At 43.8% G+C, this 18,539-nt stretch overlaps 1 protein-coding gene across 2 annotated transcripts in view; it reads left to right on the forward strand.

Annotated features, from left to right (window-relative positions):
• Nucleotides 1-13,620, forward strand: part of PDPN (podoplanin) — a 29,668-nt gene extending 16,048 nt beyond the window's left edge. The window contains exons 2-6 of one of the 2 annotated variants that reach the window (XM_032863459.1): nucleotides 3,762-3,892; nucleotides 5,861-5,993; nucleotides 9,948-9,998; nucleotides 10,799-10,910; nucleotides 11,880-13,620. In XM_032863459.1, the coding sequence (XP_032719350.1) occupies nucleotides 3,762-3,892; nucleotides 5,861-5,993; nucleotides 9,948-9,998; nucleotides 10,799-10,910; nucleotides 11,880-11,886 (434 nt within the window). In that variant the 3' untranslated portion in view covers nucleotides 11,887-13,620. The remainder of the gene's footprint in view (nucleotides 1-3,761; nucleotides 3,893-5,860; nucleotides 5,994-9,947; nucleotides 9,999-10,798; nucleotides 10,911-11,879) is intronic. The other variant, XM_032863460.1, reaches the window with a different exon arrangement.
• Nucleotides 13,621-18,539: the final 4,919 nt, after the last annotated feature.

The raw sequence follows: 18,539 nt of genomic DNA on the forward strand, positions 1-18,539 counted from the left end.
AGAAGGTAGTGCTTGGGCCATTTGAGTGGTCCTCGTGCTGAAGGTTTACTCCCATGACCGCAGCATGGTATTTGAAAGAAGACGTTTGTCTCAATGAGCTAATTTTGAAGCAGTGGGGGAGAGAGGGTTTATTGGGACCAACGGGTCAATCTTTTGGGGGGAAATCAACATATATCCCCATTTTACATCATACTTCAAAAGAAACACAAGACAAGGAGAAATATTCAGTGTGAGAACAAAACCATAAGGACAATCTAGTGAGTATTCACAGAGGCTTGAGTTAGGGTTTGTAAGTTTCACGTCCAAGGGGAAAGCAAGTTTAATGTTTGATTGGTGATTGAGCTCAGGACTTACAAGAGAGATGTAAATGCCAGCTCGTCCAAAAAAAAAATGTTTGTTACAGCACTTACAAAGAATATTTCCTAAGGTATAAAGAACACATATGAAACTGTAAAAGAGATGAATGCCATCAGAGAAAAATGGTCGCAGAAGAAGACCTTTCTAATGGCCAAAAAATTAATGGAACAACACACCACCATTAAACCAGGAATGTAAATAAAACCAGAAGATTGCAAACACTTATTTAAAACATTTTTACCGGGGCACCTGGGTGGGTCAGTGGGTTAAAGCCTCTGCCTTCGGCTCGGGTCATGATCTCAGGGTCCTGGGATGGAGCCCCGCATCAGGCTTTCTGCTCAGTGGTGAGCCTGCTTCCCCCTCTCTCTCTGCCTGCCTCTCTGCCTACTTGTGATCTCTCTCTGTCAAATACATAAATAAAATCTTAAAAAAAAATTTTTTTTTATCGAGACCTTGGGACTATTACTATTCTAGTAACAGTTCTAAACTCTAAAATATTTTAAAAGGAAGGGATCCCATAAAAATAGGTAAACTGGAATAGTTTCTTTAAAGAGATCAGGCTTCAGTGCAAAGAGGAAAGTGGTTCCCAATTAGCACTTTCAGATGATAAACATCTCTTCAGTTCTTACACGTTCTTAAGCTTGAGAAGCTGAAGGTAAAATTGATTTGCCCCATCTTTTCACGGTTAATGAAGAGGTTGGCCCAACTTTTGAAAGAATAACACCTACACACAAATTCCAAAGCAGATGGATGGATTGACACCTTATTTGGAAACTTCCATTGGTTCTAACCCCCAGGCTGGGTGAGGCTGGGTGAGACAGGAAAAGGTGTTCACGTGAGCATGAGGGCACTGGGGCCAGAAGGGACACTGTTATTGTAGATTCGTCACTGTGCTTATGTAAACAGCTGCGTGTGTGCCCTGTGCACATGCACGTGTCTTCAGAGGGAAAAAGAATCGGAGGACGGAGGCATCAATGCACAATTTGAATTTCACCGGTCAAGGGAACAGGGCATCCATCGGTGGCTGGAAACTCGGGCAGCTGGGCTGGTAGGAGCTCTTGACCCAAGAAAGGCTTCAACCAAAAAAATAAGACGGACAATTGAAGATCTCTTGTTAGAGATCAACTTTCCCATTTCCCAAAAAGAATGCCGGGGCAGTGTGACAAAAGTTATGCATCTTAATCATGAGTGCCATTCTTCCTTAAAACACCCTTTGTCTACTCTCGGTGATGTTAGTCCTTGGCTCAGGGGGCCAAGTACAGGAAGGAATTTTTATCAAGTTATGTTATTGATGAGCTTAATGCTGTATGAAATAATTCAAACCAGCTTTACTCAGCACTTGATTTTTTTTTTTTTTTAAGCAAGGGTGTTTTGTTTCGTTTTGTAAAGTTGGAGAAGGCCATGTAATACATGGTTTTGCTGAGCAGCCTCCAGAAAATGTTGCTAAAATTGATGATTTGTTAACGGTTCAAACCAGGAGGGGAAGAAAAGAAAAATGGGATGTATGTTTTGTGTGTGTGTGTGTGTGTGTGTGTGTGTGTGTGTGTGTTTAATAAGGACTACTTCCCTGGCAAAGGAATATTTCCCCCTTGAGCGCGGTAAATACATTCAACATTTGCCTAACATCGCGGTCATAAATCCTGATGCGAGCCCCTCGCTACCCACCCCCACCCCAGCAAGCTGCTAGGAGGGGAGCCAACACTTTGCATGCACTGAAGTATTCAGTTATTGCTAACTGGTGAAAGCCATTTTCCCCCAGATGAAAAAAGAAATGCATTTGCTTAGGGAGCTCATCCAAAGCCGTTGATCGATATCACTGGATTAGGACTTCAGATGCAAAGAGAAGGCTCCCAGAACCAGTGAATTTACTCTTAAGACTTTCTCTCTCTGTGCATCAGCAAAGAAGTTGTGATCAAATATTTATTAGCTGTGCCTTTGGCTGGGCTTTCTAAGCACAGGGAGAAATACGGTATTGTAAGGCGAGGACTGGATTGCTGACTTGAGCACTGCCCAGACACAAACATCTACTTTTCAATTACACAACTAAGTCTCCAAGCATGCCCCCACCTCCCCCAGTCTCGCCCCTGGGATGTGTATGCTTGCTTAGTTCGCAAGTGTATTTAGTCATGGAATTTCCAGAGGGTGGGGAGGGGGCCCATGGCCAATGACTCAGATTTTTAATTCGTGTAAAAGGTTATTTGATGAGCTGAGATGATGCTCCTGCTTGGTCGTGAATCATTTGGATCGTTGCAACAGAGGTGAAAGAAAAGGCCACTGTTGCTCTCTGACCCGCTTCCCTTACTCTAAGCTTCGTGTGGAATTCAACCTGCCACTTCGACTCCAGCCATCCCCTGATCCTTTGGAAACCTTTCTCATGGGTACAACAGGGTCATTCATTCAGTGTTAATGCAGAAAAACCCAGACAAGGGACACCGAGGTCCCTTATTAGCATAGCTCTCCACGTATTAAGACTTCTGTTGGATATCTCAGCACCGTTATGTACATGACTGACTTTCCCCCATAGATAGTAACCTCAACTATAAAATCAGAGGTTGACCATACCTGTGAGGTCTATGGTTAGAGCCAACGGTTCTCATCATTCAAGAAAACATCAGGCTCAAAATTAAATGGAAAGCAAGCTTGATTTTTAAGAGATGGGATCTGCTTTTGGACATTCCGATTTGGTATGTTTAAGATGGAGCCAGCAAATCGGAATTTTTAGAAATCTTTCCAGGGACTCTAATTTAGAATGTTTCCAGGTCTAAATGATATTTTCTTTTAAGATTTTATTTATTTATTTTTGTGAGAGAGATGTGCTCGCTTCGGCAGCACATATACTAAAATATTTTTGTGAGAGAGAAAGAGTGAGCACGAGTGGGACAGGGGACAGGGGAGGGGCAGAGGGAGAAACAGACTCCCTGCTGAGCAGAGACCCCCCCCCCCCATGTGGGACTTGATCCCAGAACCCTGGGATCATGACCTGAGCCGAAGGCAGACGCTTAACCAACTGAGCCACCTAGGTGTCCTTCAATGGTGTTCTATTAACCTGAATGCACTATTGTATGAGTTGTGCAAAATGGCATTAGGAAAAATCTGGTTCCTTACCAAAAAGGCAAAGCATACATCCCTTTGTCACCCTGCCATGGCAGAGGCGGGGGATGGGGGAAGCTTCATTGTTTTGCATTTTTCTCTCTCTTTGCTTTGCTATGGAGACCACCAGGCCATTTTATGCAATGGAGGTACAGCAAGGAGAATGGTTTTGTGGTAAGCTGCAAAGGTGACCCCCCCTCCAAAAAAAAAATCCCCAGAAGAAATGGTAAAGAAAATAATCTGATTGTAGCTGGCCAGTTAGGTCTGGCCACACAATTTCTACCTTAAGCCCTGACCCAGTCTTTCTTTTTCAGCCAGCACAGTCCGGCCAGAAGATGACATAACACCAGGTGTAGAAGACGGCATGGTGACCCTAGGTGCCGAAGATAACGTGATGACCATAGGCACCAGCGAGGAGCCTTATGAGTCTGGCTTAACAGCTCTGGTGAGTGTTCCAAGAAGAGTGGAGTTTGCTCCATAGGCATGCGATCATATGCAAGGATTGTTATGACTGTCTTATTTCACTTAGCATAATATCCTTACGGTTTATCCGTGTTGTAACACCTGTGACAATGTCCTTCCTTTTCAAGGCTGGTAGTTCCATGGTATGTCCCAAGCACTTGTTGTGTATCCGTTCATTAGTCATTAGATGTTTGGGTTTCTTCCAACTCTTGACTCTTGTGAATAGTGCTACGGTAAAAATGGGTGTGCAAATACCTCTCCCAGACCTTGCTTTCAGTCGGGTATATACCCAGAACGGGGATGGATGTGTCCTATGGTAGTTTTATTTTTAATCATTTTGAGGAACCTCCATCTTGTTTTCCATAGTGGTTGCACCATTTTATAATCGCACAGTGCACAATGCTTTCGGTTTCTCTACCTTCTTGCCAATACGTTATTTTCTGTTCTTTTGAGAGTAGCCATCCTAACAGGTATGAGGTGATAATCTCATTGTGGTTTTAATGTGTATTTCTCTGATGACTAGGGGGTACTGAGCATCTTTCATATACTTATTGACTGGATATCATCTTTGGGGAAAGGTCTAGGCAAGTCCTTTTGCTCAATTTTGGTTTTTTGTTTGTTTCGTTTTTGGTTTTGTTTTTGTTTTTTTTTTTTGAGAGAGAGAGAGCAAGTGAGTGAGCGTGCATGTGTATAAGCTGGGGGGAGGGGCAGGGGGAGAGGGAGAGAATTTCAAGCAGGCTCCACTCTTAGCATGCAGCCCAATGCAGGGCTTGATCTCATGACCCTGAGATCATGACCTGAGCCAAAACCAAGAGTTGGACCCAACTTAACCAACTGAGCCACCCAGGTGTCTCCTTTTTGCCCATTTTTGAATCAGACTATTCGATTCTTTGTTAAGTTGTAGGAGTTGTTCATACCCTTGTAAGTTGTGGGAGTTATTCATAACCTTATCAGGTATATGATAAGCAGATACTATCTCCCATTCCATAGGTTGCTTTTTGACTCCACTGATTGTGTCCTGTGAGGCACAAAATTTTTAAGTTTAATGTGGTCCCACTTATCTAATTTTGGTTTTGTTGCCTGTGCTCACTGACATATTTGTTGAATGCTACATCGGCATGAACTTTGGAGTCAATAGAATCACTTCCAAGTCTTCTTGCTTGTTGGCTGTGTGATTTTGGGCATGTTGTCTAATCTCTCTAGGCCTCATTCAGACTATAGAACTATTAATAAGATTTACGTTATAGGATTGTTTATAGACTAAATGAGAAGGTCTTTAAAGGACCTAGCACACAGTAAGCTCTTCATAAAGGCAAGTTATTGCGCTAATTGGAGGAGGGAGGACACTGAAAGATGATAAAACATAATATGTACCAAATAAATCTTACAGGGGAAAAAATGCCATTCACGTTCAAGGGAGAGAAAGAATTAAAGCCCAGTGAATTGGTATTTTTTGAAGAATTAAAACCCTAGGAAGTCATCTTTTTAGATTAGATTAGATTAGTCAATTTAGTCATGCTAAATATTTAGTATTTATTTCTGGAGTACATTTGGTTTCATTCTTTTTTTTTTTTTTTAAGATTTTATTTATTTATTTATTTGACAGAGAGCGATCACAAGTAGGCAGAGAGGCAGGCAGAGAGAGTGAGAGGGAAGCAGGCTCCCCACTGAGCAGAGAGCCCGATGCGGGACTCGATCCCAGGACCCTGAGATCATGACCTGAGCCGAAGGCAGCGGCTTAACCCACTGAGCCACCCAGGCGCCCCATTTGGTTTCATTCTTGTCCCCAATCTCTCATTTCTGTTTGTTTGTTTTCTTGTTTCCACTTTAAATTTATGTCCTCATATATTTTATATATTCATGCCGCTTTAAATCTTCTATTATAAGGTTGAGTATATATTTGAAAACATTAGATTTTATTTCTCTATTGCCTCATTTCCTTCTCTAATAGGTGCCAATAAATACAGAGAGCATAACAGACGTACGCGTAGAGGATGGGCCAACTCAAGAAAGCACAGTCCATGCCAAAGAAGAAAGCCAGAGCACCACAACTGTATTGAATGTAGTGACTAGTCACTCCATAGGTAAGAAACTCCATAGGTCAACTCTATAGGTTGATCTACTTTTGTTTAATCAGTACATACAAATATCCACGAACAAAGCTAGTGATTAGTAGTATTGGAATGCCAAGAGCGAGTTCTGAACCTAGCTTTATGTGCTAGGTTCAGATTCAATGTATAGGGTTGCTAAATTGAATTTGGTTTATTGAGTTGCTGAACAAAGCTCTCCCCTTTCAATGACAGCTAGTGATCATGTCCCCACAAGGACAAGTTAGCTACTGGCATCATGTTGGGGATAGTAAGTTGATACAATGTTACACTAAGAACTTGTTGTTGATACTCAAGAGCAGGAACCTTGACCAACCTAAGTAAGTTGTAATAGATTCTATACTAATATTTACCATCTCATCCTGAGTTCATGTCTGCACACACGGAAGAAGAATTTATTCTTGGGGGCTGCACTTTGATTCATAGTTGGCACCTCCAGCTGTGTCAAAGACCACTGCCTTGGGTATTTGTCATTATTTGAGGTGTAGACCATCACTGAGAATGAGGAAAAACCATTGCCGTTACAACTTAGCAATGGAAAGAGAGAGAGCCTTCTATTTCTAGAGCTTTCTTATGAGAAATGTGGCTGTTTGGGATTTTTATTTTAAATTTTTTTAATTAAAATTTAAAATTGCCTTATTTTGTAATAAATAGTGTGGGAGAGGGAGAGGGAAAAAACTAATCCTTCTATAACTGCAATGAATGCTTGTTAATGAGCAATTTTAAAGATTTTATTTATTTACCTGAGAGAGAGAGAGAGACAGCCAGAAAGGGCATGAGTCGTGGAAGGGTCGAGGGAGGGGGAGAAGTGGTGGGGAGCCCGATATGGGGCTCAACCCCAGGATCCCGAGATCATGACCTGAGCTGAAGGCAGACCCTTAATGACTGAGCCACCCAGTGCCCCTAGGTAGGAATTTCCATTTTTAATGTTAGTAAACATAAAGACCTTGCCTAAATTGATGGTTCCTCAAATCAGTGGCAAATTTAAACACCTAGAAAGTTACTTTATTGCTCAATACACATTTCTAGACCCAACCACCACTCTGTTGTTGTTTTTTTTTTAAAGATTTTATTTATTTATTTGACAGACAGAGATCACAAGTAGGCAGAGAGGCAGGCAGAGAGAGAGAGAGAGAGGAGGAAGCAGGCTCCCCGCTGAGCAGATAGCCCGATGCAGGGCTCGATCCCAGGACCCTGGGATCATGACCTGAGCCAAAGGCAGAGGCTTTAACTCACTGAGCCACCCAGGTGCCCCACCACTTTGATTTTAAAAACTCTATTGCACTTCTGAGGATTTTTTAAGAATTGCTTTATATTTGGGGCACCTGGCTGGTTCAGTTGGTGGAGCATGAGACTCTTGATCTCAGGGTCATGAGTTCGAGTCCTACATTGGACATGGAGCCTATTTAAATTTTTTTTTAATTGTGTCACATTTGTACACACAGTGTCCATAGCAGCATCATTCACATTAGCTAAAACATAAGAGCATCTCAGATGTCCATCAACAGAGACATGAGTAAACAAAATGTGGTATATCTATTTCATTCAGCCCTTAAAAGGAAGCACATCCTGACACCTGCTAGGATATGGATGAACCTTGAGGACATTATACTAAGTGGAATAAACCAGTCACCCAAAGAAAACTACTGTAGAATTCCACTTAGAAGAGTCAAATTCATAGAGACAGAAAGTAGGATGGTGGGTGCCAGGGGCCAGGGAGAAATGGCTGGGGACTTGGTGTTTAATGGGGATGGGGTGTCAATTTTGTGAGACAGGAAGAGTCCTGGAGATGGATGGTGGTGATGGTTGCCCAAGACTGAATGTATTTAATGCCACTTAACGTCTATTTAAAAAATGATGAGGACAGTAAGTTTTATGTTACGTGTCTTTTACCACAATGGCGGGAGTGGGGGGGATCTTTATGAAGTACTTTGAAAATAAAGCCTAAATAAAGGTCACTCTGAAATGACAAAGAGACGGTGAACATTTAAACACCCAATAGAACCAAATAGGGCTAAGCAAAGAAAGAATCATTGATATAATTTGTCATTGGAAAACATTTCAAAATGTTGGAGAAGAATTGATCATTTGTTAAATAAGTTGACAGCGCATCAGCTGCTGAAAATGGAGTGTCCCAAGTTGAGTATTCTTCCCATCACATGAGGATACCTCTCCTATTCTTTAAAACAAAATTCTCAGTTTTCTGGAAAATACTCATGATTCCCCTCCTATCCTGTCTCCTGCCCCACCCTGTCACAAAAAGTGTGACTTATGGCCCATTTCCACATAATACATCAGTGTCCCAACAAATTTTCACACATGAGTTAAAATGTCATTATAAGCACTTGGTTTTTTAAGAGGTGATTTTATTAGGGCAGCATATGTCTTTCCCATGAAACACCCAAGTACGATGATGTTCACATACATGACACACTCTCATGACTACAGTCAGTATAATTGGGCTGGCGTTAGGGAGGATAGAACTAATAAGTTCTAATTTGGTAATGAATCTTCCACATTTTTGGGTAATATGTTTTCTGACCAATGGTGTCACTGATGGTGAGAATGATGTGTTAGAGAATTCTGGAACTCAACAGCCACCATGTTAGGACACGATAAACAAACAATTGACTTTTTCTACTGGTAGTTGGCAGCCAAACGGATGACCTTTTAGGAGCGATTCTGTGATACATTTGTTCCAGGCTGGCCTCAGACCCACCGGTATTTGAGCCATCTGTGTGTGTGTGTGTGTGTGTGTGTGTGTGTGGTGGGACAACACCATCAGCTTGAGCTCCATGTAAATGCCCCAGAGCCATGGCTTCAGCTCAGGCTGGCAGAAGTGGGTTCAGAGACCCTTGTCCTAGGGCCATCTTGAAAAGTTGCCCTTTTTTTAAGAGTCTTGGTACAAAGACTTCTTTCAAACCCACACATTAGAAAAAGTAAGCATTTGTAGATGATGCTTTCACCTTTGATTGGAAAAGCTCTTGGTTATCTGCGGTATTTGCAAGTTATGAACTACAGTTCTAAGGTGCGACCTGATTGATTGACTTCTCTCCCTTGTCTCAGTAAACGAAAGCCCTTTGACTTTTCCTCTGTTGGCAAACCTGGTAAACGACCACCACCCAAAAGAGTTAAAGACTTGGTATGAAAAAAAAAGAAGGTGATGGGAAAAACCAAACCAAACCAAAAACGTTTACTCTTAAATTATGCATTGTGTAAAATTATCTGAAAGAAACAACCTTATTGTTTACTTGCTGTGAGTTAACTCAGACCGATGCCATAGGTAAATGGGAGTAGTTACGTTGTAACTATTGGACTAGGTCTGGCTGCAGAGAGAAATCCTAACATAATAGTGATATAAACACGAAGAGTATATTCCCTAATTAAACTTGGCTGGGCATGTTGCTGCCCTATAAAGCACGGATTTTGCTACTAAAGATAAAAACAGGAAATTACTGTCATAAGACAAATCAGTCTTCTAGAACTAGAAGAATCCCACCTTATAGAACTAGAGTCTATCGCTCTCAAAATCCTTCAAAATAAACTTTATAACAATGGATGAGTTTTCTATGGTCTTGATATTAGACCAAGAATCAACAGCTTTGGTTTCTTTGGTTACCCAAAGCCCATTTCTGTGGGCCAATTTCCCTGACTCTGTTCTCTAAAGTCGATGAGAAAACAGTAAGTTACACCAAAGTACTATGCACACATAGGTGTGAAGAGCGTTCATAAATTCAGTAATAACAGTCTTGAAGACAAGATCATGTCAGAACTTGCTTAAAAATCCTCTGATCCAATTTATTTAAGAAATTAAATTCTTTGCTTCTGTCGTGCTACCTTCCACTTAAAGTAAATTCATCTTTTGCCAGTTGTTAAATTATAGTTATTATATCCTAATAATTCTGTATCATTACATCTCTTTCTTTACAGAGAAAGTAGGCACAGAGACAACAGTTCACACAGAGACAACAGTTGAAAAAGGTGGGTGAGATTTTGTTATCAAAATATTTTTATAGGCGTTTTTAAAAAGAAGCTTCTCTGAAACAAATCTTGTGATGAATTACATTCTTTCCTGGATTGTAGTCAACAAGAGAGGAATACAGGGGGCGCCTGGGTGGCTCAGTGGGTTAAAGACTGCCTTCTGCTCAGGTTGCGATCCCAGGGTCCTGGGATCAAGCCCCACATCCGGAGCTCTGCTCAGCGGGGAGCCTGCTTCCCTTCCTCTCTCTCTCTGCCTGCTTCTCTTCCTCTCTCTCTCTGCCTGCTTCTCTGCCTACTTGTGATCTCTGTCTGTCAAATAAATCTTTTAAAAAAGAGAGAGAGGAATACAGAACCCTCTGAGAATAGGTTTCAAATTTCTTTAAAGAGAGAAAAGAAAATTGCCTGTATTTGAAAACACGCAAACCACAAATGAGTCTCATCACTTAAGGACAACCGTGGAGAATGGTGTCATATCACAATTTATTGTGATGAAGAATGAAAGTAGGGGCTCATTTAATCCCAACGCTACCTGATAATTCACAGTGAAGCCACCCAGTATGAACGGTATGCTGGACAGATGAGACCCAGGAACCTTTCCGTTCATATGGGGGAATGAAAGTAGCCCAGAGTTTCATCTCCTTCAGGTCAACTCCCACTGAAAAAGCAGAAGCAAATTAGAACTTCATTTGCTGTCTTCAGTGGGGTGGTGGTATTGTCTTCTAGAACTAGATGACACATTTTATCACAGGCCTATCATTTATCTGGGTCTCATGCTTTTTTTTTTCCCCCTCCTCATTCAGATGGTCTGGCGACAGTTACCCTGGTTGGAATTATAGTTGGAGTCTTACTAGCCATTGGATTCGTTGGTGGGATCATCATTGTGGTTGCTCGAAAAATGTCAGGAAGGTACTCGTAAGTAAATATCTTACAGGCCTGTGGTAGGTAAATGAGAGCGGGCATATCCAGATCTCCAACCTTAGAGCTAATTGAAATCTCTAACTAGAGATCATGTTCGGGGATGTCTAGCTGCCCAGTGGTTGGAGCATACAACTCTTGATCCCAGGGTTGTGAGTTTGAGCCCCACATGGGGTGTAGAGTTTACTTTTAAAAAAAGTCAATTTCAGCAGCCCCTTACCTCCGTGAGGACTACATCTGGAGTTTCCTCAGGAGAACAGGCATCTACTTGGCCCTTCTAAGTTTCCAAGAAAAGAGAGTTAGAGTCAAAGATGGCTATTTAATTGACTCCTATTGAGATCTAACCAAATTTGGCCTCTTGTCCTAGTTTTTCAACAAACTGAACTTGAAAGAAAACCCCAACCAAGTTTCAACTTGATACCTAATTGCCTTGCCCCAGTCATCAGAGGGAGGGAGGTGGCTTTCAGAAGAATGGGCACTGCAGAGCCCAGGCACCATTCAGACGAGAATTCTTCTGCTGTAGGGGTCCCCCTCCCTCCACTTCTGCCCTGCACATGCCCACACGTGGTAGTGAACTCCTAGCAGTGATTATGGGTGAAGGGTGGGAGTTCTGTCTCTCTATGAAAATTCAGAAGATTCAAACTCATAACCAGGGGAACACTTTTTCTTATTTCTGTTGGGGAGATGATATATAATGGGGAATGGGGGTGGCAGAGAGGACAAGTGAGCGTTGAGGGACATATCCCACAATATAGTCTCAGACTGACGTGCTTGGAAATGCCTGGGAACCTGCCCCTGATGGTGTGAGGGCCAGGCATGCAAGAGGAATGAGCAGGGACAGGGGAACAGCTCCAGGTTCCAGAACTCCCAGATTTATACAAAAGGACAATAGGACCATGACTCACAGGATTACTATTTACAGTGCCAGTAAGAGAAGTGACAGTCACCTTTTCTTTGTTTTCACAGGCCCTAAAGAGCTGAAGAGTTGTGCCCTTCTACCAAAACGTTTGAAAGAGAATTTCCGACTTCCCCGTCCCTGGGCACGTGGGAGAAGATGACCCATGGAAATCACTTGGCGGTCCCGTTCCAAATCCATGGTGATCCCTCCGCTTACCAAAAGTAACCCAAGGAAAGACAATTCACGAGACTCGCTCCTCTAGGCATTTGTCTTCTGAAAATATTTTTAAATAGGAATTTTGTAAAAGATGATTAAAAAGACAAAATGCATAGAAAATGGAGAAAAGCCATGTAAACTGATTTTTAACTAAGACAATATAATTTAATCGATGTTAGAAATTATAATCCTGTCTCCGTTGTGACCATTCTCTGGTATTGTTAAAATGCAATCAAGTCTGGAAATATTTATACCGATGGAGTCCCTGAGATCGGTGGGTGCCATGCTCGTCAGTGGCATAAGCATTGTGCAATTTCCGCTCTGTTGAAATGTACACATTCCAGTCTAGTCTGGTCTGTTTTAAAAGCCTTAATTTCATGTGAATAATCAAGTAGAAAATCTAAATTTGTTTAATGTCATGAGCAACTGCCTTTCACTGGCCCAGACAAATCATTTCAAAGGCACCCATGTTAGGTTATAAACAGGAAGTCTATAGTCTGGAGAAGAGATTTTTGTTTCTCACAATAAGTTCATCGGGCAGGCTCTAGGCTGGCGTATTGCCTTCTCCAGCGATGACTTGGTGACTCAGCGATTTGCTCCTACCTGCCATCTTCTCTTCCCTCAGAGGATGAGGAGCCAGAGCTTCCAGAGCAGACTTTTCTCTTCCCATGACCTAAGCCCTCCAGATTGGCTGCTTTGTTCTGGAATATGGAAGTCCAAACCGTGGAGACTGATGGAGGGAGACTGATGGAGGCCCAGTGGTGCCTGAGGCTCAGATGTTCCAGAAGCCAAGAACCATGGTCCCCAAACAGAAGGAAACCCTGTGCATGCCTCTGGCCTCATTACCTTCTGCCTCAGAGGAAACATGCGGGACACGAAAATAATACCATAAGATAGTGATTTTAAGAAAGCATGTGGGTTTAAAGACTGGACGTAAAAATAAAAGAAATTCCCATTCTTTGTGACACATACCACGCATTTCCGTGGGGTCATCACTGAAAAGGTCCTCAAGGTAAAGGAGCCCACGTTGCCATCTGGGGTGGGCACCATTTGCTCAGTACATTTCTTCCCGTAGGTCAGCTGCCTTCTTTCCCCCCAAACACAAAGTTTTTATACTGAGCAGACGAGCTCAGTCATGATGGTGGCTGTGCAGGCCTCTATCCTCTCAACTTGTATGGAAAAGTAAACTGTCCTTTGGAAAAGCACCTCCCATTCCCCTCTTTCTTGCAGTAACGCAGTGATGTTATCTTAAACAGCATGCCCTTCTGTTACCCAAGTCCAGCTGGTCACCAACCCAGGGTCCGTATTTGAACATCTGCTGATGGAGAGAAGGGGCTTTAGAAGGGCTTTGTGTGCTTACGTATCTGTCTGTTTCAACGCTCAGACTCCTGAACGGGAGTCGGGGACAAAGTCCGTTTTGTCTTGCGTGTCCTTTCTTTTTTCCTCTCACTGTGAACAACAACCGTCCACCCCAAGTCATACACTGGACCCGCTGCCTGCTGGGACAGGACCGTGGGTTTCTTGGTCACATCTGCGTTGGTACTCCACGCAGTATAGACGTGTTTTAAAATAAAACAGATGATTGCGTATAAACATGAGTCCGACCTTTGATTGGAAAGATCCCTTCTGGGTCATGCTTTCAAACATTTCTAGAGAATCTTATCATTTGTGGAAACCTCTGCCTCTTCACTTGATGGGGAGCGAATTATAAGTGGTTATGGGAAATACATCCACTGGAAAGATATACAACTATGTCTTTCATGTAGGGCTCTGCCTGAGTGGAGAGGTGAAAGTCAAGCTGAGGCATGGGATGAGATAAGGTGGCACCTTGGCACTTCTTTTGCTCTCTGGTCACCAAGGGTGAACAAGGTCCTGCCTGGCTCCTGATTTCCCTGCCCTGGATGGGAGCCAGGTCAGGGAGCCATTACACCTGCTCCTGCCAGTCCTGGCAGCCTGTCCTTCCGGAATTCCTGCTCCTAGGACATCTCACTGCTCCACGGCCCTTGGCTACAAGAGCTCTGCCTGGTCTGGAGACCGTAGTGGCCAGGCAGGCACTCAACCTTTGCCCCTCTGTCCCTCTCTGGCAATCTACCTGCAGCTTCCCTACCTACACTGTTCCACATGGACTCCCGTGCCACACCCTCGGTCTTCTCCCAGCCAACCCCATCCCTGCTCCTAAATGTTGGATGCCAGGAGCAGGAGATCCCTTAGCAGCATGCTGTCCCAATAGTGCTCCATTTCTGTTAAGTCAGGATTGTTGAATTTGGCAGACGTCAGGAATTCTGAATGCCTGTCTCGTAACTGGTGGAGCATAGCAGAAATTTACATATATATAAACAGGATTTGAGTGCCATTCTCTAGTTTACAGCAGTCATCCCTTGGGTGAGTCAGTTAACCTCTTCGGGCTACAGTTTCTTCCTAAGAATGGCCATGAGATGGTTAAGTAAGCATTCCTTTTCTGACAGAAAACTAGCGATGTCCACCTAGCCCCAGAGACAGAGAAAGAGAACAGGGAGGGCTCTTAGCTAGCTCAAGTGTGCAGTCACAGTCCCTTACCCACTCCTGGCACAGGAGAAACTCCCACTCACAGAGCTGCCAGGGTTGCTGGAAGTTCAAGGGAACCGCGTCCATTCTCCCATCAGAGGCGCCTGGAAGCAAGGCATGCTTCAGTGAACCGCCCCCCATGAAAGCCTGGTTTTACCCCCTGCCCCGCCCCCTTCTTTGTTTCAAGCAGGGAGAGCCAGTTGCAAACCAGGAGTTAGTTCTGCCTCATGTGGCACCTTAATGACCGGAGAGAGAACAAGCCACTGGATTCCTGGCTGCGTCTATCTGCATTTTCACTTGTATTTACTTCGTATTCAGGGCATGGGGCTGCTTGGGACAAATGCTTCCATGGGGAAAATTGTGTAATCGGACATGAAACATTTTTTTTTTTTTTTTTTTTTTACTAATTAAAAGTCCAGTGGAAGTGGGGGAAGCAGTTCCCCGGAACATGGCTGGATTGGGCACCTACTTGGAACACACGGTTGTCCACTTGTGTGTCAGAAGACTTGCTTTCCCTAAGAGATGGCACTTCTCTGTCCTCTTCCCGAAGCTTAACATGCGGTTAGACTGTGTCGTAGATCCTGGGTCCTTAAATTTAATACATGTAAATGACATGGACACAGTTAATGGGCAATGACACAGGATAAATTTAAAATCTCCGAGTTGGGGGCACCTGGGTGGTGCAGTCTGCTAGGCGACTGGCTCATAGTTTCGGCTCAGGGCATGATCTCAGAGTCCTGAGATCAAGCCCCACGTTGGGCTCAGTGTTCAGCAAGGAGCCTACTGGAGTGTCCCTCTTCCTCTCTAAAATAAATAAATAAAATCTTTTTAAAAAATAAAAAATAGGGGCACCTGGGTGGCTCAGCGGGTTGAGCCTCTGCCATCGACTCGGGTCATGATCTCAGGGTCATGGGATCGAGCCCCGCATTGGGCTCTCTGCTCGGCGGGGAGCCTCCTTCCTCCTCTCTCTCTGCCTGCCTCTCTGCCTGCTTGTGATCTCTGTCCGTCAAATAAATAAATAAATAATAAAAATCTTTTAAAAACATAAAAAATAAAATAAAATCTCAGTGTTGAGGCATGAAGATGGACGTACTGCTGTGAAGAAAGTGAGATTTTTTTTATTTTTTATTTTTTATTTTGGCTGGTGGGTCCAGCGCACGTGAATGTGTCAGCCTGGATTCCTGCCCCACCCCACCCCCAATTATTCCTCATCACTTTCGCTCTCTCTGGGGCTCATCTTATCAGACCCTGACGCAAATTTCCGTGTGTTCTACCCCGGCATCCAAGGGCTCTGACAACCTACAGGCAATCCCATCCGCAACCCTGACACCTTGCTCCTCCCAGCTGTTTCTTCCTGCTTCCATCTCTCCTACTGCCTCTACCTTCCCACTGAGGCAGATCTTTCAGACGAGAAGTCACACACCAGCCGCAGGGGGTCATTTCTGAAGTGATACCTGCCAACCAGAGGCTACCAAAGATGTCTGAAATATGTGTTCGAGCAACTAAAAACCACATGTGACTCTAGGAGGGGTAGGAATGTTCTGGCTAAAGTGACTGCTTGAACCCTGCTTTCCCCACACCCACCCCGTAGATGTGTCTCGGGCTCTGGATGGCCCAGGGCCAGTTGGAAAGGGAATTTATGGTGTCAGCAAGGTCTTCCAGGCTGCTGGAGAGAAAGGGAGATTCTCTTGTAGGAGGAGAATAATATGTTCACTCATTCATTCATTGATTCAAAAAACATTGGTTCTCAGACCCTCTTCTAGGTCCTGGGAATAACAGTAAATGAAACCAACCAAAATTCCTGCCCACATGGAGCTTAGAGTCTAGCGTGGGAGACAGACTGTACCCCAAATAAGGAATTCCTATAGTACGTGGCAACTTCGCGGGTGGTAGAGGCAGCAGAGACACATAGGGGAAGGGAGAAGTGGAACAGTGAGCATGGAATTGAGGGTGGGGAAAGCCTCATCCAAGTTTGGGGAATGCAGGGAGGCTCAGGAGGCTGGAACAGAATGGCCTCGGGGGAGAATGGAAGGCGACAAAACCAGAGAGCGTGAGGGTACTCCTAAATAGGGAAGCATTGGAAGACTTTAAGAAGAGGTGTATTATTGCAAATTAACATCCGACATATTAAAAAAATCACTCTCGGGGCTCCTGGGTGGCGCTGTTGGTTAAGTGTCAGACTCTTGGTTTCAGCCCAGGTCATGCTCTCAGGGTCCTGGCATAGAGCCCTGCATCGGGCTCTACGCTCAGTGTGGAGTCTACTTGAGAGTCTCTCTCCCTCTCCCTCTGCCCCTCCTGCTTGTGTTGTCTCTCTCTCTCAAATAAATAAATAATTTTAAAAATATACATATAAATTTTTTAAAAATCACTCTCACTTATGGTTGAGAATTGGTCGATTAAAAAGCCCGTGTGATGAGGCACCTGGTTGGCTCAGTCGGTAGAAGGTGCAACTCTTGATCTCAGGGTTGTGAGTTCAAGCCCCACATGGGTGCGGAGATTACTTAAATCCTTCTTTTTTTTTTTTTAAAGCCAGTGTGATCATCCGAGCTCAGGACACTGGTGGCTCAGACCAGATGGCTATCGTGGACGCGGCATGAGGCGGTCTGGTTCTGGATGTAATTTGAATAATGTCAACAGAGTTATCTGACAGGTTGGACATGGGATAAGAAAAAGGTAGAGAAGTCAAAGGAATTCTAAGGAGGACTTTGCCCTGAGCAACGGGAAAGTGGAGTTGCCATCGAGTCACCAGGGAAGGCGGTAGGTGTTGTAGGTTTGAAAGGAAAGAACAGGACCTCTGTACGGGACATCTAGAATTTCCCTCCTGTGGTTCCAACGCATCACCGGCCAACGCCACCCTGTTTCCTGGCCTTGACTGATAAACAACTTCCACAAATTCCCAACTTAATTACAGATGGGCCAGTGGTGTCCCCTAGACACTTCCAGCCTGCCGAAGCGGCCTCTCTCAACTTGGGTTTCTGCCCACACTGGCCCCATTGACTCTGCATTTCCAAGGCGTCACTGCCCATTCCCTCTGGGCAGGGGTTGGTTCTGGAGGAAAGAGCAGGGGAAAACCGTCTGCCTTGGAGCCTTACTATTTTTTCTACATGAAAAATAAAACCCGTAGAAAATAATACCTACCTCATAGAGCTCTTATCAGCCTTAAAATCATGAATGTTTACTGCCTGTTTGAAAACAGTCACTGCTCAGTCATTAGCAGCAATTACTCCAACAACCCCTTCTTGCTTCAGTTATTACAGCCTCATTTACTCTCACTACCTCCCTGTGAAGTAGGCAAGAGATTACCCCCATTTTACAGATGAGGACATTGAGGTTCAAACAGGTGCCTAAAATTACAGAGTCACGATGTGCCTGAGTCATAACCGAGGTGCAGGTATCTTGATTCATTCTCTGGATCTCCTTTGTTGGGTCCACATGGCTCTTTTCTTTTTCCTTTCTTTCTTTCTTTCTTTCTTTCTTTCTTTCTTTCTTTCTTCCTTTAAGTAATCTCTCCACCCAGCTTGGGGCTCGAACTCATGACCCTGAGATCAAGAGTCACTCGCTCCATCAAAGAGTCAGCCAGGAGCCCCCACATATCATCTTCCAAAATCGATTGTTTCCCTATCAGCTCAACGGTAGTGTATTTTGGAAGACACAGTTTCCCCAGCCAGTGGAAAAGAGGGATCTCATTTTTTAAATCATGAACTATTTTAAACATACAGAAAAATGCAGGAATGAGAGCAAAGCCCCACATGCCCACCACTTTGCTCTGGCAAATCCTAACATTTTCTCATATTGCTTACATTTTTTTTTTTTTTAAGAAGTAAATCCCCTGCACATATTGTCCCCGGGGTCCCTCCTGACATCAGTTCCTTCCTGCTCCCTTTCCCAGATGGACCATTCTCCTGAATCACGTGTATTGCATTTGGAAACATGTCTATTTTTCTACTACTCTCCTTATCTTATAAGTA

Source organism: Lontra canadensis, unplaced genomic scaffold (genome assembly GCF_010015895.1).
Source record: "Lontra canadensis isolate GAN:19392208 unplaced genomic scaffold, GSC_riverotter_1.0 scaffold25, whole genome shotgun sequence".
NCBI classification, from domain to species: domain Eukaryota; kingdom Metazoa; phylum Chordata; class Mammalia; order Carnivora; family Mustelidae; genus Lontra; species Lontra canadensis.